Source organism: Triturus cristatus, chromosome 8 (genome assembly GCF_964204655.1).
Source record: "Triturus cristatus chromosome 8, aTriCri1.1, whole genome shotgun sequence".
Taxonomy (NCBI): domain Eukaryota; kingdom Metazoa; phylum Chordata; class Amphibia; order Caudata; family Salamandridae; genus Triturus; species Triturus cristatus.
In genome coordinates, this window is record NC_140591.1 from 927,663,732 (window position 1) to 927,690,474 (window position 26,743).

The 26,743-nt window shown below is 41.7% G+C and overlaps 1 protein-coding gene across 11 annotated transcripts in view; it reads left to right on the top strand.

Annotated features, from left to right (window-relative positions):
- Positions 1-26,743, top strand: part of DMD (dystrophin) — a 7,596,173-nt gene that overhangs the window by 403,793 nt on the left and 7,165,637 nt on the right. Inside the window, exon 1 of one of the 11 annotated variants that reach the window (XM_085622455.1) lies at positions 3,734-3,755. The exons of the other annotated variants lie outside the window; for them this stretch is intronic. Within the exon in view, the coding sequence (XP_085478581.1) occupies positions 3,749-3,755 (7 nt within the window). The 5' untranslated portion in view covers positions 3,734-3,748. Of the gene's footprint in view, positions 1-3,733; positions 3,756-26,743 lie in introns of those variants that run through there. 11 annotated transcript variants of the gene reach the window in all.

Consider the following 26,743-nt stretch of genomic DNA (forward strand, 5'->3'; position numbering starts at 1 on the left):
ACACCACAAAGTCCAGCCAACATGTGTTTCGTCGTTAGGGTGTTAACCCTCAACTTCTTCAGCGATGGAAATAACAGTGTATTCCTTTTACACAACAATTGTGGTGAACATAAGCTCTCGTGACCTAGAGGTATCAGACCACACCTCTAAATGTGATAACATATAAGCACAATTGAAACAAGGTGAGAAATAATCACCTGCACAGTGGGAATCATCCAAAAAACAATACCATAGGTCCAAATACATTTTAGACCACTTAGTGACTCACTCACACCGTCAGAGACAAAAAATCGTGACCATTGTGAAAAGGAAGGGCCCAAGAGTGAGTGGATTGAAAATAAAGTGCGCACGTGGGTAGCAGATGAGGGAAAGAGTGCCGTTCTTCTCTTTAAGAGTAGTGTTCATTGTCAAAAAATTGCGAGAAAACATGCACGTAATCCTGTGAAACTAGGGCATCTCTAACGTCTCACCCCAACAAGTAGAAAGGCCTACCTGTATAGTTATAAAAAGGAATTCAATGCCTGTAATCCAATATAAAAAAGGCCACATCAATATGGAGTAGGACGAGGCATTCAGTTGATAAAACCCAAACATTCACATCGGACACTGGTAGCAGTATCTCACCTAACCATTGATTATAATTCCGAACCAGCTGGTCATTCCAAATCCCAATATCGCACACCAAATCAATTCCGATTCGTCAATCTATAGGGGTAACAACTCCCATTAGTGCTGATAATTATTAGTTAAAATTCCTAAATTCTTCAGCCACCTGATATTATACCAAAATAATTGACTTCTTACCTTTGGAAATTTGCCCTTTAATATCCAAAATGTGCATCTTATGCAACCGATCATATGCTGATGTATGTGATAAATTTATCAAAGAGGCGGATGTGAGCCATGATAATCTGTCAAGATAGCAAAAGTGCTCCTAAATATTACTGAAAAATGGTGGGAAATGAAAGCACAATTACACACTGCGGGTTCTCATAAATGATGAGTAACAGATGTATTTGAAAGTGTGTAGACCCAACTACCCATGTCTCTACAAGTTGCCCAAAGTCCACAAGCATTTACCTTTCCCCCCTGGCAGATCTGTAGTCTTGGGAGTAGCCGGGCTGACAGAAAGTCTAGCTGAGAACGTGGACCTCTTTCGAGGACCATTTGTCCAAAATCTCCCATCGTACATCGGGGATACAAAGCATATTTTAAGTACACTAGCAGAAGCCGAGTCCCAAGATGGCTGCCAACACTTCCTGGTTGAAATGCTGACAGTCAATCAGATTACAGCACTGGGGTTGTCTGATCTGCGGAGCATCCACGCACCTAGATATTCAAATTTGGATTTCAGTTCATAAATCTAAATCTACTGAATGGATTTACACCAAACTACCAAAAGGCACTACTCTAGACCAAGGCCTACCTTTCTGCCAAATTTGGTGTAATTGAGCGGTTTAGTCTGTAGTCATGTCTAAAGTCCCTATGGGAATTAACATGGGGGAAAACGCGTTTTGGGATCCCCCTTTTTCTCAGCCTCCCGCTTGGCGAATCCCTCAAACTGTCCTGATAGCAGCTGAAGAGAGCATTGAAATAGTCATTAAGATTCATCAAACAGCGCCAAAGTTATTGACAAAACTAAAAATGCTCTTCCTATAGAAAGTAGGTCCTAATTATAACTTGCTAATAGCAACTGCCAGCAGGTAATATATATTTAATAGTGTAACATTATTTTTAATGGGGTGTTAACTTAAAACACTAACACCATTATTTCCCATTGTTTTCTATGGGCCTGTATTGCTGCATTAGTGGATGACCATATGTGGGGTTTGACTCACTTCAAGGTTGGGTGGAAGTACATTTAAGTCTAATTTGACATTATTAGAGCTGTAGAAAATATAGGAATGTATTTTGTGAATTATAATGATCTTACTCTGTTGAGGGTGTGCATTTTCTATAAGCATGTCAATCCCTAAACTCCTCCTTAAATGCCATAACCCCACTATATAATTTATAGTAATTATTCCAGATTTTTTCACTGCTCCCCTGGTCTCTCCCACATTTAATACAAAAATGCATATCCATGTGCGCGAAGTTCTTCGCCACCTCGGTGAAGATTTCTGTACAGGAAAGATAGCGGAGGCTTAAGTCGAGATTGTCATTTTTAGGTTTGAAAATTGCAGCCCAGATTTATTAAGGTTTTGGGTTCTCCTTGTGCCACAGAAGGGGGTGCAGTGTGACACAAAACCTAGAATTTGATTTACCAAGACATGCAAGCCCACCTTGTGTAGCCCTGGGTTACTAAGTATATCTGAAGTAACAAAAAGCAGGGTAAGTAGATGCCTTGCATTACTGTGTGTGGTGGGGGTGCTACATGGGTGGATCATGGGATTTCCCATGCATCCACCAGTGTATTCTGAAGCATTCCCAGATTTATCAACACTGGTCGACGTGGGAATGGTTCAGAACTGTATACTTTCTCACCTGAGATACAACAAGGAGAAACATCTTTATTTGTCCTCATTGTTTCCTTTTTATAATGTTGTGGTCGTAAGCATGCTTAGTGCGCACACCTACAAAATGATGTAGGAAGCTACATCAACTGATTTTTTTTGTTTAAACTTTAGCCACGCTGCACATCATCGGCAATGCTGTGCACATTGCTAAAAGACATTGGCAAAGCAAATAGATCGCAAAGGCAAGACCTATTGGCTTTGCCAAGTCTTGTTTTGAATATGTGTCTGCACCCTAAGACTCACCTATGTATCACAGGCAAAGCCAAGCCAAACCAGTATTTAAAAAAGAGGATTCTTGGAGTCTGTATACTGTAGGTTATACAAGTCTGCGGGGGAGACTATATTTATTAGCTGGCTATTTTTACTTTTCTTTTTGTCTTAGATGTTTTCTATATATTTGAGCTTTACAGTTGTCTTGTGTCATACAGTGTAACGGAATATGTCAAACTGTTATGTTGGCTTAACCTACCCCATGTTACCTCCTTGTTGGAACCGGGAACACACTAGCATATTCCCAACACACCCCACTGTGGAGCGTTGCGCAGGGAATGGCCGTGGGAGTTTCTGGCGGATGCTTGTTTACCACGAGCAGGGGATGAGCTGAAAATCCAAAGCCAGTTTTATCATTTCCTCAGCAGTCTTCCAAGCACACGCTGCTGGTGCACGTGTGTAGCAGGAAGACACGCGACAAAAAAGAGCGGCGCCTCTGCGCTGCAATAGCGAGCGGTCTGTGGCCACCGAAAGGAGCAGAGCTGTCTGTTTAAGGAACCAGGGGGGTGTGTAATGCCAGCCAGCAGGACAGAATAAGCCCTGGGATTTGAGCGCGAGCTGCAGCTGACGCTGCCTGGGTGTTGTAGACGGGAACAATGCTCCTTCCCTGATTAAACGCCGACTGCTGCTCTTGTTCATGTGTGTTCGTTCGCAGCGAGATGTAGGTCTGGGAGGCGAGCGTCTCCCATACAGGCAGCGTGGTCCCCACACCGACGGCGGCGCAGCTGCATGATAGGTGACGGCGAGCAGCGCGTTAGGCATGCCCACCTAACCTAACTTGAATCATGCGAGAGGGGAGCTGCTGGAATCCAAATAGACTTTCTGGTCCCCGGCAGCCGGCAAGAATAGGATGCTTTCAGCAAGATGACAGATGCATGGGAAAGATGCTATTTTGCACTATCTTGATTTGTTACAGCAGCCAACTTATTGGCACGATGGAGTGACGAGAACCAGCAGCTGGCATGGAAGGTAGGATTAGCACTAGCCGTTGCATCATTATGAATGTAATTAGAAGCTGCCCATGACAAAGCATATGTTGGCGCGAGCGGCAGCTGACAGGAGGATTTGGAGGCGAGGGCTCCCAACTCCGCGCGCACGGCGCCGCGCAGCAAACAGCCTTCCAGTCAGCTTCATGCTTGCATTACATGCCTGTCAGCGTGCCGGCTTGCTCGGCTTGGGGGAAGTACTGCTTAATAGAAGCCATTCCATTAAGATATGATCTCAAAATGAAGCGATTTGCCGCTGTGTTTATGGCTCCAGGTAGACGGAGCTGGAAGCCACCCAGTGTGATGCTGGCAGCGAGTGCGTCCATGGAATCTAATAGCACAACGTTTCATCGATATCTGTGTGAAAAATATGCATGCCATCTAAGGAAGATTCAGGAAATACGTTTCTGAAAATATCCTCTGTGGGTGGGGTCGCTTCTGTGGGCTCTGTCGGCCGTTCTGCGTGTCTTTTATGGGACTTGCAGCACTTGACATTTATTTAGTGGTGATTCCGCGCGATATGGAAAAAAAACCCGAAATATCTCCTGGAGGGTTTTCCAACAACTCCAGCATCTGTTTCTGCTGCTGAACTGTATTCATGTTCAGCCAACTCTGTGTCTTCCCAGCTGGTCTGTCATTTCCCGGTTGATTACTGTTCTTAATTTCTCTGTATCAGCTTGCTGGAGATAGGGGTTGGAGGGCTAATAATAGGAAGTGACAAACAGTGCTAAATTATTATAAATCAGAGCATCGCTTTAATGCCAGTGATTTTCCATCCGCGGCATTGAAAACAAACAGCCCCATTCTGCCTGCAGCCACAGGTCTCCCATCCCCTCCCTATTGCACAATCAAGTTTCACATCTTTTTAATGGCGATGTGCTGAACAATATTCCCAGCTGTCCTTCCCAAAGAAGTTGTCTTTTTTAAATGTGGCTTTTTTCTTTTGGACAACACTGTCAACAGTGAGAAAACAAATTTATGTTTTTCATATAAATCTACATATAAGATTATAAACATATACATGTGCATGTGTTCGCTTTCATTTACCTCCGTATGATCTTAAATGTATATACATATGATTTAATGAATGTAATTTATATTCATATATGTGCCAGCATGTACATGTGTGTGTAGATAGACAGATAGATAGATCATTTAATTAAATCTATACTTCAAGCAATAATTCTGTGTGAGTGAAAAACCTGTGAGCAATGATAGAGTCCCTAAATTAGACATAGACTGTGATCGAATATGCATCTCTTATTATATGATCTGTATTGTCACTGTCCTTTGTCAATTGCTCAGATTATGTCTGTTTTTAATGAAGGACGTGGGAAACAGTAATGCGAGGTGGACTCAAATGTGGTCCTACATCAGGACAATGTTTTGGGAACTCCAGCTCTCCCACAGATGCTGCTGTAGGAGTGGCCTTACCCACTTGATGTCTTCACGTTGCTATTATAGCGCCAGGAAACCCATGGTGTCAGTGCGCTCTACAAATTTCATTTAATAATAACAATAATAACAAATTTCATTTAATAATAATAATAATAACAAATTTCATTTAATAATTGTGCTCTTTAGGTGTTTTCTAGCCCAGAATTGCTACTGATCGAATTTCATACAGGCCTGATGTAACTTAAAATCACCCAGGCTCAGAAGCTTGTTATGCAATGCGCGACAAGATAGACAATGCTCTGCAGCAAGTTCTAGGTTGTCATTTAGTGATGGGTTTGGACAGAATGCACTGTCTGTCACTACCTGGGAAACAAAGCATGAACCATCTGGATGAATGCATCTTGTGAAGAATCTGGGTTCATTTCAGTCACAGGATTATTTACTAAAGGAGAATGCATGTAAATATAGCATGCCATATGACTTCTATAAAGTTAAAATAAGTGGTACCCCCTGTTGGCTTTCTGACATATGGATGTCTTATTTGCATAATTTCTTGCATTTGTTGATGTGAAGTATTTTGACTGCTGCTCTGTTCTGACTATGCGCTGTAGAAACACCAGGTGGAGCCTTTTGTTGACGTTTGAGCACATCTGCGAGGAATACAGGTGGTTATGGAATAGTACTGTGACAAAAACAAAACACAACTTGGCTTGTTTGCAAGTCTTTGTAATAATTTAATAACAAACGACTAGATGGGTTATAAAAAGCACATCGACTGTCGCCTTAACCGGGAACACAGTCACCGAACGCTTTCAGAAAGAAAGGTGTCATTCCCGATGGAAACAGAGTTCTAATCAGACTCTCTCCCATGGCCACAACTGGCTGAAGAAGTCACAGAGAAATAACTCGGATGTTAACGTGTTTTTCAAGAGCCTTTTTAATGTAGTTTTGTGCCCTGACTTTCACTAAGTTAGCTATTGTTAGAATCAAATACAACAATTATCTCTACGAGGCTAAGTGCAATCTCATGGTGGACTTTTGGACCATAAAAGTGCTTCTATCAAGGCCACTTTGTTGAATAACTTGTATTTGCTTTAGTTTCCTTTCGTTCCTACCGATTCACCACCAGGCTTCCCCTTCCCACTGAAGAGGATTTCATCTCTTTAGTCCATAACAGTAAAGCTTCGGGCTCCCCAGCAACCTTGCAATCTCCTAAAATTCAGAAGAACTTATAACCCCTAAAATATTCCTGACTTTGAGCCATCTTTAATGGTTCTTTGTCAACAGTGTCTGTTCCAAAAAGGCTGATGTCTGCATGTCTTTCCATTTATTGAAGAGGCCAACTATCGACCAATATCTCAACTTGGTGGGAAAAAAACATCTTCCTATAATTTTCTGAGTTAGTTGAAACTAACCAGTTGTTATACTCTGCAGAGGACAGTTTGCAACCAGGTCATAGTATTGAGCTGTTTGTGGGGACAATGTTTCAGCTGGCATAATCACACAGGTTTATTGCAATCTAGGGACACATTTTATTGAAGTTCTGAGGTTTTATGTGAAAAATGTCCACAGTGACTGAGAGGTATGGCATGGATATGCCATCCTCATCTTTGACTGGAGGCACATCTCTGCAAATTTGCAAAGGCCTTGAAGGCCTTTCTCTTTCTGCAATCACAGAGTTGTCTTCATTCTTTTCTATTGGATGCAGCACAAAGTGTGTGCGCTACTCGGTTTCCATGCCAGCACGGAGGCCCCCTTAAGTATGTAACCTAACCTAGCCTACCCTACAGTTATATTATTGGATTCCTGGAGTATGAACCACGCCACATGGGCTGCAGAGGATTTGACATGAAAGTACATCCGAAAAGCTGTAAAATATAACTGAGAGAGTCTTCTGTTGAATCTTGAGGGAAGGAGAAGAGGTTGGAGGCTAAGAAGACAGTGGCAGTCTGAGGTAGGAAGAGAAGAGGGGATCTAGAGAGCCCTGTAGGAAACTAACTGGCTAAATTCCAAGCACATTTATTCGAAGATGATATTCCAAGTATGAGAGTATGTAATTAAAAGATGCTCGTCAGCCAGGACTGATGCTAATTGGGCAGGTTTCACATACATTTTGTTTAAAGCTAGCACTGTATGCATTATAGTTTTCTGCCTGTGATATGCATGAATTTCTAACTCTTAGGTGATCCATAAATATTCTCAGGAATATATATGGAAGTCTTTGCAAATCATAGATTTCTCTGCCTATGTCACCACTACTAAAACTAGCCCTGCTAAATATGCACAGTGCGGATAATTCACAGGATTCGGTTTTGGGAATTTGTGACTCAGCATGTAAAAATGTATTTTCCCACATGGAAATGTTTCCTTCCACTGGACAGACCTTTCCTCCTTTACTCCTAAGTAATATTGGGTATGCCTTTCCCTTTGAGATCCAGGATACAAACTCACTCCTATCTTTTGTGTCGGAAAGCCTACCTGGATTTCAAATGGGATGAGACCTGTGAAATGGTTAAGAATACCTACAAATATTTATTTCAGATTGTGGACGTTTACTGGATTTTGCATTACAATTAATCTAGCACACTCAATTTCCTTCTCTGTCGCCAACCATCGTACTGCAGACAATATATCATTCCAGTGCATTGTCAGAAGTACTAAGATCCATATGTAGGCCTTAGTTCCTGTCCTGATTCTGTGATTCACAAACTCTGCATTTACAGTCCCCCTTTCTTTTTGTGCATTTACATTTTCTGAGTTTGCTGATTTCACTCTCATTTACGACAATTAAAAAATAATCTGTTAAAGTGAATTTCACACAGAGTGAATTGACCATCACCATTCCGCTAGGCAGCCAAACTGAAAGAGAATATGTGTCTAAACTATCTCTTTGCCACCCACCCTTGTTTCTACATGTTTGTTCCCTGATGTAAAAATGTATGTGATAACATACAACATGAAAGTCGCCTTGCATGCAGTTGAAAGGAATTATTGTCAGCTTGAAGTCATGTATATAGGGTAACAATCCAAATCGAAACCCAGCATATATGTCAGGAGACTTATATTAGACACATCTTTGTTGAGAAGTCACTGAGCTCAGACATCTCTGAAGCAATTTCAATTTGGAAGCTTTATTTCGACAATTGTCATAAAAGCACGAAAAACATATACAACATACATCACAAGACAATATCAATAAGACCTTTACACTAAGACTATGTTAAAAATGGTATTAAATTCCAATAAAGCTCCAAAACAATAATAAAACTTTGATAAAAGTTATAAAACTCACGTGACAGCATAAGTAAAATATCAATATTTAGATTTGACCAACAGCAGAGGATTGTAAAGTGCAAGTGCGAATGGCCCACGACCATCCCAAAAACTTGGCGACAGCAATAGCTATGTTGGGACCACAATCGGAGCCTAAAATTCTTAAAGCAGGCATACAGCTCCGTGTGCCCAGGGAAGAGCAAACTGGTCTCAGCCATTTACGGCGTGGAACCACGTATAGCGGACATACAAAACATCTCTGAAGCAGTCGCAAGCACATTTAGAGGATGTGATTAGCAAGATCACTTCTGTAATATAAATTGTCAAGTGCTTCACACAGTACTGACTTTCCCTTAATTTTCAAGATGTGGAACGCAAAGAAACATGTACCAATTATCTCCTATTTGTCAGGGTCTTGATTAAAGGAAATACCTCAAGCATTCCCGAGGTTAAATAGAGAGCAGTTTCTTGATAGCTGAATACTTTTGAGAGCTGTTGGATGGCCCAGGCGCATTTAGTTTGAATGTGGTTAATAGGTATGTAAGCACCTTCTACTTGGACCTGTTGAGAGGAGGTGTACGTGTTCTTTATGAAAAATGTGGAAGCTGTCATGGCCAGCTCTCCAAGTTACTTAGATGGTGGGAAGATGATGTTCTTTTTATGGTATGTTTTTATTTTTTATGGTTGTGACTACTTCCGAATAAAGATGATTACTATTAAATAGCTGGTCAGAGTAACCCTGGGAGTCGTTTGCACTACACCTGCCACATTCATAAAACGAGATACCACTCTCGTTAAATTAGGTTTCGTTAATAGAAACTTACTATGCTTCTTTTTAATGTATTGCCTTGTTCTTTCTATTGCATGGTGTGATTATAAGACGACCTGATTAGTAAACTATGGGTTAAGTTGACCTGGTTATTCTTACACAACAATAACAATTTCTACATAGTGTTTCACATCACAATTCAGCATTTTCAAACCACTGTAAATAACCAGTGTTAGTATCACACAATTTACTTAATTTACCAACCTTTGAAGGATTCACGGTTGAGTCGGCATTGATCGGATTCAAGTTTGTGACGTATATCACTCCATTTCCAGCTACGACCACACAACACATGCAACCATCCTGTTATGAATCTAACTTGTTTCAAAATATAAAAATGTGTAGTTTAACTGTTTGAAATATTTTATTTAGTGAACTGTGCCTTCTAATTGCTTCTGAAAAGAAGGTTAGTGCTTGGTTTGCTAAAAGAAAAAAATGGGATAAAACGGTACTTCCAAAACCCATCTTTACCTCTTCTCATTGATTAGAACACATGCTTTTAGAGGTCTTCAGTTTTTTTTACCCATCTACACTCTTATCTGTTACGCCTCTATCTGTTATGTAGGACACGTACATCACGTTGCAGTTAATTTTTGCTTTTAAAAATGAAATTTTTAAGTTTGTTCGCCAGGCTACTGCATTTTTCATGTGCAGTACTGTAGCAATTAGTGTTTGCCTAGCATGTCTCATTTTATTCTTTTCTTTTATGTCCACTTGAATGTTGACTTCTGTTGTACACAGAGATCTCTAAACATTTGGTTTGATATTATGATGTCCCTTTGTTCTACCTGTGTAGCCCCTATTACTCTCGAACAAACTTGGCTGACAGTCATGGTCTTTAGCTAACAATGAGGGCAAATAAAATAGTAATGAATGACTTAGCTTTTTTATATACCTTGTTTTTCATATAGTGCTTCATACTTCATTTCTGTTGTTTATAAATGTTATAATTGCCCAAAAGAATGAGACTAAAGTCAAGGTAAATCGCAGTTCTAAACAAGTGACCTTTTACTTAGTAGCTTGCTCCTGTCTCTTCGACACCAGGCTCTTAGTATTTTATCATAATCTCTGTACCGACGTACATAAACGTGTTCTCTGGCACTGCATACTTATTCTCTATAAGCGTCACATTGTTTTATAAAAACATTTATGATTGTTTTCAAAACATTTATGATTGTTTTCAAAATATATGGATTCTAGAAGAAACCCTGGAGTGAGCACTCTAGTATATAAGACCCTTACTCCCCCCTGCAAATGAGAGGATAATTCCTTCCACGCTGACACAGGGTCCTGCATGCTGAATCTTTGACACGCACCGGTCTGACCTTCCTTGTGGGGTGTCTTCCTCGAAGCAGAGACAGGGCCCTTCATTCTCTACCATGAGGTGACTGGGTTGGTTGTTCCCTAGGGCTATTATATATATATATATATATATATATATATATATATATATATATATATATATATTATATATATATGTATATTACCTACTGGCGGTCGCCAGTAGGTAGTTATAGTTAGGACCACGTTTCCATAGGAAATTCGCAACATTCTATTTTGAATAACTTTGGCGCCGATCGACGAATCCTCGTGAATATTTCAAAATAGGTGGGGCGCTACGCTCCGCTCCTACCCTGAAAGTCTCGGGGGGATTCGTCAAGCGGGGGCTGAGATAAAAGGGGGGTCCCAAAACGCGTTTTTCCCATGCATTTTTCCATAGGACCTTTAGACAGGGCTACAGCCCGAACGGCTGAACAGAATTTAATGAAATTTGGCAGAGAGGTAGTCCCCAGGTCAAGGAAGTGCCTTTTGTAGGTTTGGTGTAAATCTGTTCAGTAGAATCTGAGAAAATAGCCTTTAAATCAATATATATATCTGTGGCAGCTTACGGTGCGCTTACCGTGCGCTTACCGTGCGCGTACGGTGGCGTGCGCGAGCGCGATTCTGATTGGCTGTTAGATCTTAGTAAACATTCGAATCGGTCGAAACCAGGAAGCGGCGGCCGCCATTTTCTCTCTCGCACTCTGAGGGGGGAGCTGATAAACAAATGCCAAAAACATATAAAGGGGCTGTTTAGACAGCGCCCATGCACATAACCATGTTAGTTTAGTCTTCAAAGATCCCCCAAGGCAAAAAACGGTAATTTTTAATTTTGCGAAAATTTCGCCGATTACGCTTACCGTACGCTTACCGTACGCGTACGGTAAAAAAATCTAAAAAAAAAAAAATCCACACTCTCTCCACCCCGTGTGCAAATGGTGGCCGAAGGCCACCAATTATGCATGGGCCATTTGTGCCCAGCATTTCCCCAAGAAATTTCAACAGATTACCTATCACAAGGAAGCGCATAATATGTCCTCCATGTGCGCACGGTGCGTACATGGCCCATCTAGCGTAACGTGGGCATTCGGTGCGCGTAGCGCACCGCGTGCCCACCGTGCGTGCACGGCATTAACTGCGTAAAGTGGGCGCGCGGTGCGCGAAGCGCACCGCGTGCTCACTGTGTGGCACGGTGCGCGAAGCGCACCGTGCGCGCACGGAACGAACTGCGTTAAGTGGGCGCGCACGCCACGAATGGCGTAAAGTAACTTAGCATTTAAAAAACCGTACAAATTCACTGAAAAAACCATAGGTTTCACACACGTTATAGTTAGGAATTAGCATTTAAAAAACCTTGCAAATTCACTGAAAAAACCATAGGTTTCACACATGTTATAGTTAGCTGGAAATTTTACTGATAAAAAACCAATGAAATTCCCCCGTTATAGTTACTGTAGGCAACTATAACTCACGCAACCGTAATCCTGTGCTGATGACATATGTGTCTTTATGAAAAAAAAATATTTGTAATATATGTAAAGCTAAAATTTAATGGAAGAAGACATGGGCAAATAAGTGTCTAAATACAGTATTAGCATCAGCACAGGATTGCGGTCGCGTGAGTTATAGTTGCCTACAGTAACTATAACGGGGGAATTTCATTGGTTTTTTATCAGTAAAATTTCCAGCTAACTATAACATGTGTGAAACCTATGGTTTTTTCAGTGAATTTGCAAGTATATATATATATATTACACATATACATGCTACACCTACGTATCTGGGCTAGGTACATTTAGGCAAATTATGTAGGGTGCGCATTATAGGAGTATGCAAGTTCTACTGTCTTTTCTGAGCTGTATATTTTCATCTTCTTAGCAATATGGTAGAAATTTAGCTACTGTTTACTATATTAGTACTTGTGATTTATTTTGTATGCTTCTGTCTCCTGATTATCATAGCAAATATGTTTTACACAAGACTGATGCTGGACCAATAAATACTTATTGAAATGTCCTAACTGCCATCCTGTGTATTTTCTGAGAATAAGCAAGCATGAGAGACTGAGCGAAAAGTACTGTACTGTTTTCCACGATCCCTGAGGAATCGGGGTTGTCATGTTCAGTTGTTGCCAGAAACTACCTACATCACTGTAAGACACAGGGGGATGGAAGTGGCACTGTAGACTTAATGGTCTAACAGCGGACTTATCCTGTGGGGGTGTCCGGAAGCAGTTTGGACACCAAGCCCTCAGTTTACGTCATCCAAAATTAGCAGAGCCTGGGGATTCCTAGGAACTACACAACATTGTCTGCATACAGTCTCTGTGTTTGTCTTGCTCCAAACATAGTATTACATACAAAAGTAGAATTCTTAACAAAATCTTATAACCATCTTTAGTCTAACCACATAAACTTGTAGGTTAGTCATATGAGGTGGTCTGTATGTTAGAAGAGCCTGAATTCCCTTGAAGCTAAAATTGCAGTAGGACTGCATTCCACTTGGCTTCACTTTCTCTGGATTCAGCTCCTTGATAAACTGATGCTTATTATAGCTTGTTCTACTCATTAGGTTTTTCATTTTTCAGTTTTCAAAGTCTTTGAATATTTCTGAATAGTTCTAATTTTAGGCATCCTTTTATTTCTCACTTCATTTGTTATATTGTTCTTCACGTCAGGGGAGATAGCATTCACAACTTTGAGTACAATGCACATAATGGGCCAGATTCACATGGATTATACGATGAACAATTGCCACTTACTCTTGTAGTACTAATGACTTACTCCCAAATTTTAGAGGTAAGCCTGAAATTCAGGAGTAAATCAGTAGTACCACAAGAATATATCACAGCAAAATCTACGGCATTTGGGGTGAGTGTTTATGTGATTGCACCCGAAAGAATGTATTTATCTAAGTAGCACACACCTGGAAGGATACTGTGGCCCAGATTTATCGAGCCTTTGTGCTCTTCCAGCAAAGCGACCCAAGAACAACTAAACATTTTATTTTTATTAACATTTATAAAGCCACTCCACATTATTTCCTCTTTTCATGTGTGCAGCATTCTGTAGCACACACAGAAAAAGGAAAATGCCTTTAAGGATTGTGTTTGTGCAGGAAGGTGACCCTTTCTACGCACATACATTTTGTCTGTAACACAGGCAGCCTTGCACTCTGTAGCAGGGGTACCTCTGTTGCAGCTAGGCTGCACAGAGTGTGCCAGCAAAAGGAGAAAACAATATTGCTCCATATCTTTGTAAATATGGAGCATTTCTGCTCTCTCCCTTTCATGCAATACAGGGCAGCACCTTTGCTTGCTGCTCTGCGTTGTGTTAAAGATTAGTAAATGTGCCCTTGTGTATCTCTGAGGCATCTGCTTTGATTAGAAGTTGTGTTTAGGACCCATAATGTTATAAAAAACTGTGTGTCTCTCAAAAGCCCCATTTAAGTGAAGCCATATTTCTCTGACGCACGCCTCCTCCAAACCTCCATGCTACCAAACCTCTTCAGATGATTTGGGAATGACATTGTCAGCTAGCTTCTTCTTTCTTTGATTCCCAAATGGTTCAGGCACAACAGCACAGGCAATGGGCATTGGTTCAATGCCCCTTTCGCAATCCGATTTACATTCTACATACATATTTAATTAAGCTGCTGGAGATGATGAGCAGGGGTGTTGGAGCTCAGCAAATAAATCTACAAACATTTTGAACTGGACGGGAAACATGGCTGGCCCTAAATCTGGGAAAACTGAGCTCTAGTTATAGATTTTGATCATTTCCCTAGTGTGATGGGGACAAAGTATAAGTCACTTAACAATAAAGTCATTGATATCCAGAAATAAAAAAAGGTGAACACTTTCGGATTCACTTTTAATCTAATTTAATATTAAAGGAACAAGTAAAGACCATCTCTAAGAGTATACTACCAGAACAGTAAGATTGGATTGCAAAATCATCAAAGCAAGAATATTAGCAAAATAAATTATCTTGCAAACCATATATAAGTAATTTTACTATACTTATCTCATCTTTATTTAACCAGCAGATACTAAGGAACTAAGTCTATTAAATATATGTTTACATATGATCTTTCGCCTTCACATTAAATCTACTGTTGATATTTTTTGTTTGGATAATTTTGTAGCACATTTTCTTTCTGGTAAATATTCTGACATGCCATCTCATAAAAAGTTGTAGTTATTATTTGAACATACTGAACAAAATTAAATTCTTAATGGATGAAAATACAGAGCAATTGTTGCTACAGAAATTATTATCTCTCAAGATTTATTTCCGGTTGTCCCCTGTAGATTAATCAGTCAGCACCAGAAAATCGAAACCCATACGGGTGGATTGGTATTTGGAGCCCACAATTTGCTCATGTTACTACTTCCCTAAGATTTTTACATTAGATTTCAAACTAAGCAATATTCGAATGTTGCACCTAATTACTGCACCACACTAGCAATTCCATGCAGATAAAAATAATCTGATCCCTGCTTGCAGATTTAGGTGCCAGACTATGAGGGAACCCCCATTTAAGCCGTAGAGGAGATGTGTGGAACAAAGTTCCTCTGATGTCTGGCTAATCTATAATCAGAAGACAATTTAGACGCGCATACTTATCAAACTGTCTAAAAATATTGTTCTATCAGCATTTAAATACCCCCAAAGTTAATAATGCATTATCAAGTGTATTTTGGTTCTTATGTATTTTTTGCACCGCAAAGATAGCCTTGGGAACTTATACTGTTACTGAAAAATTAATAATTTCTAGAAACTAAGTACACTAAGTAACTAAGTGTCTGGCTGATAATGACTCTCCTCCTGGAGGACAGTTGGTGCGCGTCCAGGAGCAAGAAGGCTGGAGTTGTTCTTGCAGTGGATACATGGTAAAGGATGACCATTTAGAGGGGGGCAGAAACATTTGGCAAGTCAAAGGGAATCTTTTATAGCTCTCCTTCTGAAGTGGAGATCCGAAATTGGAATATCAGGAGCTGAAACTATTCATGCTCAGAATCACCCTTTCTGCCTGTGATCCTAGTGGGAGGGAAAAGCAGATTCAGCACAAGCATTTCAAAGGAAACCACATGTCCAAATGGGAGGGGCAAGTTCTGTAACTGAAGCAAGACTAGAACTACTTGGAATGAAGGATGCTGTGTTGGTTTGCAGTAGACCTAGAAAGAAAATATTGAAAAGAAAGGCGGATTTTTTTTTAGAAAGTTGCAATGAAAGGATGCAAGGAATCCCCCAGTCAATGGAGAAGACTGATACCTCGCCGCTACTTTTACTGAGCATTCCTTGAACTGGGAAGAATCATTTGAAATGGAAAAAAAAACTATGTTGATGCTGTAAGAAAGAAGCACCAATGAATCTTGGGTCCTGCTCAAGCACATCGCAGGGCTCTCGGGGCAGGGATCCATAGCCCAGAAACCCTTTCTGCTCTTTGCTTGCCTGGAGGAGGACACACATCTCTCTGCTAAGAGTGCAACAAATCCCCTCAGTGGGGTTGCTCAAGCACATCACAGGGATCTGAGGGCTGCACTTCATACCCCAAAAGCCCTTTTTACCCTTCACTTGCCTGTAGGAGAGGCCACATCGCTTTACAAAACCAGCTCCCATAGCAAGAACATGCCCTGCAGCATGCCCGGATAAAGACCGGGCTAGGACCGGGCCTGTCTGCATATGTCTGCACCCGAATGCGTCTGGGCCATATCTCCTTTATTTGCAGCAGGACTCCTAGGGCAACATGGGTTAGCATAAAAGTCCTGAAAATAATATAAATGTGGCAACGGCGGTGTCAAGGCTCCGCCATTATTTCTTTTCTGATATTGACTATGGGGAATTTATTGGAGGAGATTACATAAGTTAAGAATGAGCTAGGACTAGCCTCAAAAGCTGTCGATATTAGTGTGACTCCTTGTCCGGGTTTAGCGACTGCTGGTAATACAACTAGAAATCTGCTTAGTGCAGACTTTCATCATCCTAATCTGGAGACTTTAGCTGACTCTGAGCCCCCTGCACAGAAAAGAAAAAAGGGACCCCCAACGTGAAAAGAGCACAAAGGCCATTGTTGCTCCCAACTGAGGGGGTTGCTGGGCACTGCCCCAGGGGGACTAGAATGCCCACTGAGGGTACAGGGGGACAAAACAGTACTTGTACCAGTCTGCTGGACTCATTGGTAAGTTGCTTGTACCTCAAACTCAAATTGCTTGTGAAGAACTCTTTTGACATGGTCAATCGAAGATTGTCAACTATTGGAAAATCTATTTTTGACCTAACTACAGTTATAATAACGAATTTAACCATGGCATCCATGGGGTGTTCAAGCCCCCTATACCATCAAGTATGTGTCAGGCCATGTAGAGTTTGTGGGTAAATAAGGACATGCCCATGATTGTTCCACCCTCACACCACCATGATCCAAACAGCTTATATGGCAGTACTCTAAATAAGGAAAGACTTTCACCCGCATGGTAGATTGGTATTCCCACAATCGACCTAGAGCACCCTCGGCACTAAACATATTATCTCTGCCACCTGATGCCATTCCATATGTTGCTATTTTGGTGAACGTATTACCATTAAGTGAGGGGGGGGCAAAGAAAAATGTCACCTCTTAAAAAGCAAAGTAGTCCGCTGTTGTAATGGGTGCATTGGGAGACATTTTTCTATTTTAACATATAATCATGATTAGACAAGTTGATTGGGTGGGGTCATGACCAAAAAATGATGATTTTGATCAGTCTCAGCTTGTCGCTAGGCTACTCTCACAGCTCCCCCATCAAAGTTAGCCGCCCTCTAGAATTCACCCCGACCTCTTTTTTTTTTTATCCCTGTCGATCTTTTTACATGGCCAGGAATTCACTGATATCTAGTTTTTATTCTGCTAATGGGGCACAGGAAAATGTCAATATTCCAATTGCTGTCGTTTTGACCCCTTACGTTTCCTGGATATAAATGATTGACTGCTCACTAATGCAAGACACCCATGCACCAGGCGTACATCAGAATTGGTAGGCGGGTCTGCTATAGTCACTTGCAATGTCCCCAATATGTTGGATGTCTTAACTTGGAATATAGCGGGCCTGTGCAGAAAATGAAGCCGCTAGCTGGATTTTCTTAAAAACTTTAGTATGATAGCTTTCCAGGAAGCATGTGGGGTTATTAAGTCCCTCTTTTTGGAAGGATTTAGTTCCTTCTTCTACCCAGCGATTCCTGCCCCATTGGGTTGAGCTAAGGGTGGCCTGCTTACCATGATTTTACTCCAACTTGATTGAAAAGCATCGACCTACGAGATGTATTCCCTTTATTTGCTAGTGGTGTTGTAACCTTTTCCAAACCTATAGGATTTCTAGAACTCTGAATATTGGGGAGCATTAAAGACCTTCTTAGAGTGCCTCAGAGATGAGTTTGCTTTTTCATCTTCGCCGTTTATAGGTGTTTTGCTGCCCAAGGCGAGAATTGAAAAATGCGGCCCCCTCCCTTTTACTACCATCACTCTCTCTCCCTGTCATCCAGCCTAGAAGCACTTCTATTCGGTGTTTTGTCCTCCTTTCCCTAACCTCACCCACAGAGTGACGCGCATCTTATCTTTTCAGCAGTGCCACCTCCAAAAACAGTGTAGAAACTAGAGAAAAAACATACTTTTTGTTGCTATAATCTTCCAACGATCGGACGCACCACAAGGAGAGTCGAAAGTCACAGTCTTCTCTCACACAATCTGCCCCCACCCAGAGCCCAAGGTCCAACTGACTCACTCAGAGTGACATGTGAAGCAAGTCACTCACTTATGAGCCGAGACTTGGAGTCAGTTCGGTTCAACAATTTGTGTTGGCCTGTTGAAGAAGTCAGTCACTGGAGGCATGCATGCACATCACATCACCATGTGCGTTGGTGCGCGCTAAATGACAGCACAGCTTTACAAGTCTGCCAAGGGTGGGCTCTTGATGATAAATGATTTCAGGGCCATCATTGGTAGCGCTTTTGCCCTGGGACCCAAACATGAAAGTACACTTTTTACTTCTTCTCAGTTGATGCGTGCAGTGTGGTTACACTTACACACACTGGCCAATGAGGCTCTGTCTTGCTGCGCGCTTCGTGTCCAATCACTACTCAGAGCTGGCTGCCAATGATGATATAGTGTTTTGTTGATGCCGAAACTGCTGAGGTGCTGCCCCAGCTTACAAAAATACGCACAACGGGCCAATAAACACCCAAAAAGTAGCCACCCGCAATTTGGGTTTTTTCTCACACAAATGGGAAAATGTCACCCATTTGTGTGGGAAATAGCCCAATCTGGAAACACTGGAGCGAAATCAGAAGTCGCATATTTATAGTGGCGCACAAGGCCCGCGCCCGTGGCGCCTAACTTGACGTCACGTCTAATTGTAGAAGGCGCAACCCAATGCGCTTTCGAGGTCGAAGGCCGTTCAAGGGGATTTCCAAACTCATGTTTCTTTCTGCCCTTCCCCTTTTGCTGCCCTAGGCGGCCGCCTAGTCTTGCCTAATGGTAGAAACAGCCCTGGTCGCAGGCAATTTTACTTTACACTTGTGTAAAGAACAGGTCTGGGGTAATGAATCTGGGCAGGATATTAAAGGGCAAGTTCTCTAGACATGGAACTCACGTTGCAAGGCAATTTGTTACCAACAATTATGCACATTTAACCATTTATTCTCATGGAAAGATGCTTGTGCAAAGTCCCCTCTAGTTAGATGTCTGATGTTTACAGAGAGAGAGGCATCACCTGTTATTGTTTATATATTTATTTCATTCTCCCTTACCTCTCTGATTAAATGCTACAAGGTTATTTGAAGAGGAAACAGTGGTCATTATCCTGTTAACCTTTCCATTATCGGGGTAAAGACCAAGGATGATAAGTCCGGTCCAGTGGCGTAACGAAAGTTAAGGGGGGCCCCCCTTCAAAGTACATGGAGGGGCCCCCGCTCCGGATTGGATCCGGAACTCTCAGACCTAAATACTGGTCTTGGGAGCCCCGTGCAGCTCGAGGGCCCACTGCACCACAGGAGTTGCAGGGGCCTGTGTTACACCACTGGTCAGGTCCCCATTTAAGTGGGCTGAAAGTAATTCCAACTGATCGAGGCCGCAGGCTTAAATGGAGGCATTTCTCAACAGTTTGATTGTTAAATGTGCCTCAAATTTTGAGGTCTGACTTTCAGAGGACTCACAAATGCAGCTGTTTTGGTAACTTGTAGAAATATTTGTGAAAAGATAAAGGTGGATTTGACTTACCAACACTTTCATAATTGTGCTCTACTATGCAGATGGCTCAATAAAAATTGCTTGAGTGGACTTAATAGAGGCTTTGAGGGAGAAACCCAGAGCTTGAAATGAAGTGGTTGCTTGTCGTCAGAATTACAAAAAAGCTCTAATCATGTGAGAGGAAGCTTGGTACCAGCTTTTGCACTCAAGTACTCGCTAGCAAAACTTGTATTCTGGGAGATGATAAATCAACCTATTTTTGTAAAGGAGGAGGAGAACACTATGTGCTTGCATAGTTCCCGGATATTTGGGTTAAACATTTTAAAGAGATTTATGATTCACCTGCCCGAGCAAGCTAAGGAATTAGCTCCCACACTAGGTGTTACTAATATCACTTTTCAGATGATGGAAGTTGCTGAAGTTGTTGTTTTCTTAAAGAAAGCTCAAGGTACAGATGTAGCACACCCTGATTTCAACAAAATGGAAATTAGTTCATGGGCACCCCTAAATACACAAATACTGAATGCTGCTGTTAGGGAAAGGATTCCCGCATTCTGGTCTCATCCAATAATTACACTTATTTTTAAGAAAGGGGACAAGAACAACCCCTGTTGTTGCAGGCCCTTTTCATTCATAAATTCAAAAGCTAAAGTTTTAGGGCAGGCGGTGTTATCTAGGTTCACTGCCTGGGCTGATGATAATCATGTAATTTCAGTTCTCCAATACTTCTTAATGTCTGGATGACGTAGTCTTGATCAATGCTTAAATTTACATCTACTAATAAACAAATACTAAGTGGCAAAGCAGAGTAGTCTTCACATGGCTTTGTGGATGTTACATCCGCCTTTAGCAGGGTTAACAGGGACATATAGTGGCCTCTGATGAGCTCTCTGGGGGTGGATCTAGATACAGTTTATTTTCTAGCGGCATTGACCGCCTCAATAAGATTTGGCACGGATGATTCTTGTACATAAGGTTTTGAGCTCAAGCAGGGATGAGACAAGGGTGCATTTTGGCCACATTCCTATTTATGCTAGATGTAAGTCAATTACCTGGAGGACCATTTACTGAGAAAAGGTCTGGACATCCCGCAATTGAATACAGGATTTATCCTGGTACTTCCCTAAGCAGATGATGTAGTTAAGAGTTCTTTGACTCCAGCACCTTCTCAAATCTTTTGTGAGGTTTTTGAATTGTCTGGACCTTTCCACTGATTTAAGAAAACTCATATCCTGGTCACTGATGCCAGGTAGACAAAGTCCAGAAGGCATCAGGTACAAGCAATGAAATCACTAGAGTCACAGATTTCTCCTACTTGGGAGTGTGGTTTGATCATAAGGGGACAGGTCATCACTTTTCTCCTGTGATAAAACATTCACTTGTAAGGTCAGTTGTCGATTTCGCTTCTAGACTGGAGGAGCAACCCGATAAAAACATTGATACAGATATATTGATTTGGCCAAATGCATTTCAGCAGTTGCCAACAGCAGTCATATTTTGGGTACACGGACATCTCACAACAAGTTGACAATGTGTTTATGACCCTTTTATTGGCCCTCCCACAGAGCACCCCCTTTTTTATTATTCACAAAGTGTTATGCATGAGTTATTTATCTGACATCGCCGCCCTTTACCCTTTGTTAAGATGGATTTCAATTTGGACCAACATGAAAACTGAGTAAAATAGTTATTCTGAGGGCTGGTTTGAACTAGGCGGGGTTGCCAGGTTTCTTGGTTGAACTGTGTAAAGTTCGTTTTTACAGCCTTAGGACTTCCCAAACTGTTTAATAACCCCGATTGTATCAAGAAATCTGACTTGTCCTGGGCAAAAAATAATTTTCTGTTAATTGAAAAAATCCTCTGTAATCGTGCACATATTTTAGTTACAACCACACAGTTGCTTAAACCTTGCCTAACTTTGATGACCATCAATTCCTTTTAACTAGGTTTGGATTCATTCTGGTATGCTGTTCATTAGCCTCTATGAGAGGGATGGCATCAGGTTTAAAGTTTAGGACCATGGGCGGCGATTTGTTCTCAGATATATTTTATTATATTCTGCAATCTTAATGCTGATTTACGATCTACGTACATTTTACCTTTGTTAAAAGATTTGAGTTTTATGTAGATCATGCTTGTTCTGACTGACTTACAAATATGAACATCTGAACCTATTAGTTTTACATTGTTTTTTACTAGTGCTGTCGAAAAAGGTGACACTTGTGTTTTTAACTGTCATGCTTGTACTTTTATGGTTTATTTTAAACCAAAATAAAGATATTTGATGATGATAATGATGACTCTGGTTAGCAGCCCAGCATCTGGAGATGGCCTCCATGTGACAACAGAGTGGTACCCTGAGAATGAGTGACTAAGTAGAACCTTTCCAGGAGTATAAGATTACTAGAACTTATTCATGTTTTTTCCACCTTTGGAGGACTTGAACAAAGTGCCGAGGCTTCCTCAGGAAGTGCACAGTCTCAGTGGACAACATACACAGGTTATTTGTACTCATAGACTTTGTTGACAAAAAAAATGCTTCAACAGGACCTCATAGGAAAGGATTGCCCTAAAAATTGATAACTCTGGCTCTACTGATTGGATTTTTGTCAGGTGTAGACCAATTGTACCATTTTTATAAGGGAGAGCAAAAGCACTTTACCATTGATGAGCTTGGAAAAAGTTTTGAAAGCCAATAAGTTACTGGTTGAGGGGGGTGAAACCCTACTCAAGCAGCAACTACAATCCTTGTCAGAGTGAAGTCACCAACAAACCCCAGATTTGCATGTGTTCAACCCTCCAGTACCTTGGCACAGAGCAGTCAGGCTTAACTTAGAGGCAATGTGTAAAGTATTTGTGCAACACTTCAAACAGTAATAACATGAAAATACGACATAAAAAGGACCCCGCACATAATTGATAAAATAGAATTGATTTTAATAAATAAAAGAAGACCAAAATGACAAAAATCCAATCATTCGATCCAGAGAAAATCAAGTTTAAAGATTTAAGTGTGAGAGCCCTAAGCACTACTAAAGACTATCTGGTCGTGCAAGACCAGGAGAAAGTCACAAGTTCATGCCGACTGTGATTGTGCATGTGCCGGATACAAGGACCAGGTTAGTCTCGCTGGAAAGTTATCTTCCCAGTCCAGTGCAAAGAGTCCTATTGGCGGTAGGGGGGGGGGGGGTGCCGTGAGGAGAAGGCAAACGTTGTAGATGGGCAGTGATGTAACACTAAGAGCAAGCCTATCAACGCTGATGGGCATCGCTGTAGTCAGAAGATCTTGTTTTTTTTTATCTTACCATTAAGGTTTTATATATTAACCTTACAATGGATGGACACAATAAATCACAGTGTAAACAAAGTCGTATTAAGAAACGTAACTGGGCATAGCAGTAATACAGTTTGATAAGCACATTAGAGTATGTCTTTCAGGGATCTAAATTTGTCAAGGAAAAGCAATTCTAGACGGGGTCTTACTGTTCAAGCAAAAACAATTCTAGACGGGGGTCTTACATTTAAATTTTGCCGGATGATCAGATGCTTGGCTACAAATAAGTCCAGATCAAGAAAACATGTGGTATATCTGTGCTTCATTTCCCTGGGATAGAGGCCTACCAAGCAAATCTCCCATGTAAGTGTGAGTTGTCTCCCTGTGCAGGTGAACAGATGACATGTCACTTCACACCAGTAATGATGCAGTGAGGGACATGCCCACAGCATGTGGAGAATATCAGTGTCTAGCTGATCACAACGAGGGCAGGCAGCGTCTGTTCTATGGAGTAACGGTTGAGTTTATCGGGTGTGAGATATGCCCTGTGTATGACATAAAATTGATTGTAACAACCTCTACCTGGCCTTTCGGAGGATGTAGGTAGGGCCTGCACAGAGCAAATTCTATTATTTTGTAGCGTAGGGATGAGTTAAGTCATTCTCTTAACTTTGTTGCAGCAATGTCAATGTTGTAGCAGCATGCACCCGGAGCTAAACAGCAAACAAACGGGTAAGATGACCTCCTGTTCCCATGACCTAGAGATATTGAACTGTAAGGTGCAATTGAGGATCTTGTGATATGTTCCCCGAATGTCGGTGTGATGTCTCAATCCTTGAATAATAGCCAATAAAGTGTCCCTGGGCAGTCCCTCTTCTTACATCAGTCTCACATGAAAGGAGTATACAATTACGGTATAAATTACAAATTTTGTGGAGGCCCACTGCATGCCAAGCTGCCAGTTCCACCGTTGGGGTAATTCTTTGGTCCCTGGGTGTGCCCTGCAGCAAGATTGCATGGGCTTAGAGCGTAACTTGTTTACTAAGATATAAGCTGGGGTGAAAACAATGGTACGCTATGTATGATAGTACTGGATGAGGCTCGGGCGTATTAGTGCATGGGTGGAATAGATGGAGGAGGGTTCCCAGACTCCAGGCAGGGGCGTCCATCACGGAAACTGCAAGATGAGTCCTCCCATCCAGCGAGACACCCACTGGAGCTGGGATGCTAGGTAACAGTGCTCATTCTTTCAACTGCAGCAACGGCGGGCCCTTCTTGCCGCACCTCACATCAGTTCTCAAAAAATTCTATATATAAAGTAGTTGTCGTGCAATCAACCCCATACGCCAGCCGCTGAGTGGCGTTACTGTGCTCCAGATCAATACAACATGGAAAATGAGAAAAAGGGGGTGCACAGATTAAATAGTCCAATGAGTCTCAATATTGAGTTAAGGTGTACTCTTTATTTCAAAAATAGATTTCAGGTTGATAAAAGGATGGTCAGCCAACGCGTTTCATTCCCTCAAGGGGAACTTCATCAGGGCTTGAGTCAAGCCTATCGAGGAACATGCCGCATTACCAGGAACGCTAACCGCACGACTACCGACGTTTGCAATACAAGTGAAGTATACTATACTCCATTAAGCTTTCTAGATTCGGTCTAATTTTACAGAACAAACAGACTTGATCTGTACACCCCCTTTTTCTCATTTTCCATGTAACAGTGCTCATAGTTAGGCACCACCATCCCTCCCTGATCAGTTGGTAAATACAGTTTTGAGAGGGCCTCTCTACATCAAGATTTATTCCATATTGAGTCGAGGCTCAGTCTTTCAAGAGGTTTAAAAAAACATGAGGGAATTTACAGTGGTAAATTAGTAAAATAATAGAGGAGGCAGGGAAGCACCACCATTTTAAAAAAGGGCAATGCGTCCAGCTACTGATAAAGAGAGCGTCTTCCAGAAGGATATCTGGTACTTCAAGGAAGCGATCATCCACGTAAGATTACCGTCAAACTGACATTGGTCTGCATGATAAACCCTGATGCCTAAATAGCAGAACATGGTCAGTTGCCAAGCCACAGGTGCTCGATTGATAGTGAGAGCTGGGTCAGACAAGGTAGGAACAAATGGGAATAAACCAAATTTTCCCCAATTCACACATGTAGTAAGAAGATCTTGTTGTCAGCATGTGAGGGCAGGCCGGATCTTCACATTGGCGCTCCCCACCAACTTTGCATTGACTGTCTGTGCATGTGGCAAGGTTTTGGCAGCAACTGGCATGGTTGCAAAGAGGAAAAAAATAATAATTCAGCCTCTCTGAGGCCACAACAAGGGAACAGGATCTGCGGTGTCTGAGGTGCACCACTTGGGTGTCGGAGGCTTGCCTCAAGATGGATCTGGGTGCTGGTTGTGGTGGTTGGCAGCCTGTTATGCCCCTTTGGCTCTGAACTGGAGGACAGCAGACTAGCCTTTGGAGTCATTCTGGGTGAGCAGGTCCAAATCCCTCTGACTCAGGCAGCATGGCAGCAGGACAGAAATCCAGTAAGGCAGTAGTCCAGAAGGGCAGCAGTCCAGCAAAGTTGCATTCCTTTTTCCTGGTAGAGGTTCCGCAGTTCCAGAAGTATACTGAAGAGTTGGTGTCTGAGGTCCAATATTTATATTTAGTACTTCCTTTGAAGTGGGAGAAGCTTCTAGAGGCTTCCCTTTGAAGCCCACATGCTTTCTGTCTTCCCTTACCTGGTTTCACTCAAACTACAAGGGGTACACAGCCCTTTGTGCGGAGACAGGACACCGCCTATCCAAGTGCAAGTAAGGCTATGCCCAGCTCCACATTCCTATCCTGCCAGTGATGGTCAATTCAGGTGCAGCTAAGCTTTCTATTGAGTGTGGCTGTCTAGGAGAAATACACAAGGCCTAACTCTCAGCTGCACTCAGTTATGTGACCCAAAGACAGGCTGCAGGTACCAAATGGCTAAGACAGGAAAATGCCAACTTTTGAAAAGTGCCCTTTTCTCAATTATAATTCAAAATCTGACTTTACCATTTGATAGGATTTTTCATTACAATTCCAAAGACACCAAACATGATCTGCTCACCTATTCCCAATTGGAAATTACAGCTCATTAAATGTAATAAGGTAACCCCAATGTTATCCAATGGGAGAGGCATGCCTTGCAGTAGTGAAAAAGGACTTTTAAAGCTTTTCACTACTAGAACATGGAAAAATACACGCCCCTCTAGGCTGTCCAGAGCCTACCTTAGGAGTGACACATGTATTTAAAAAGAAGGTTTGTGGCTGGCAAAAGGTTTAATTTGCCAGGTCGAAATGGCAGTTTAAAACTGCACACACAGACTACAGTGGCACGCCTGAGACATGTTTAAAGGGCTAAGTAAGTGGGTTGCACAACCGTTGTTGCAATGCCACCAGCAGTATTTAAATTTTAGGCCCTGGGTACACCTAGTACCACTTTACAATGGACTATTAAGTAAATTAGTTATGCCAATTGAGGATAATCCAGTGTTACCATGTTGCGAAGAGTAAGCACATGCACTTTAGCACTGATTAGCAGTAGTTAAGTGCGCAGAGTCCTAAGGTCAGGAAAAAGGAGGCCAGCAAAATAGAGGACAAAGGCAAAAGGTTTGGGTGAAGA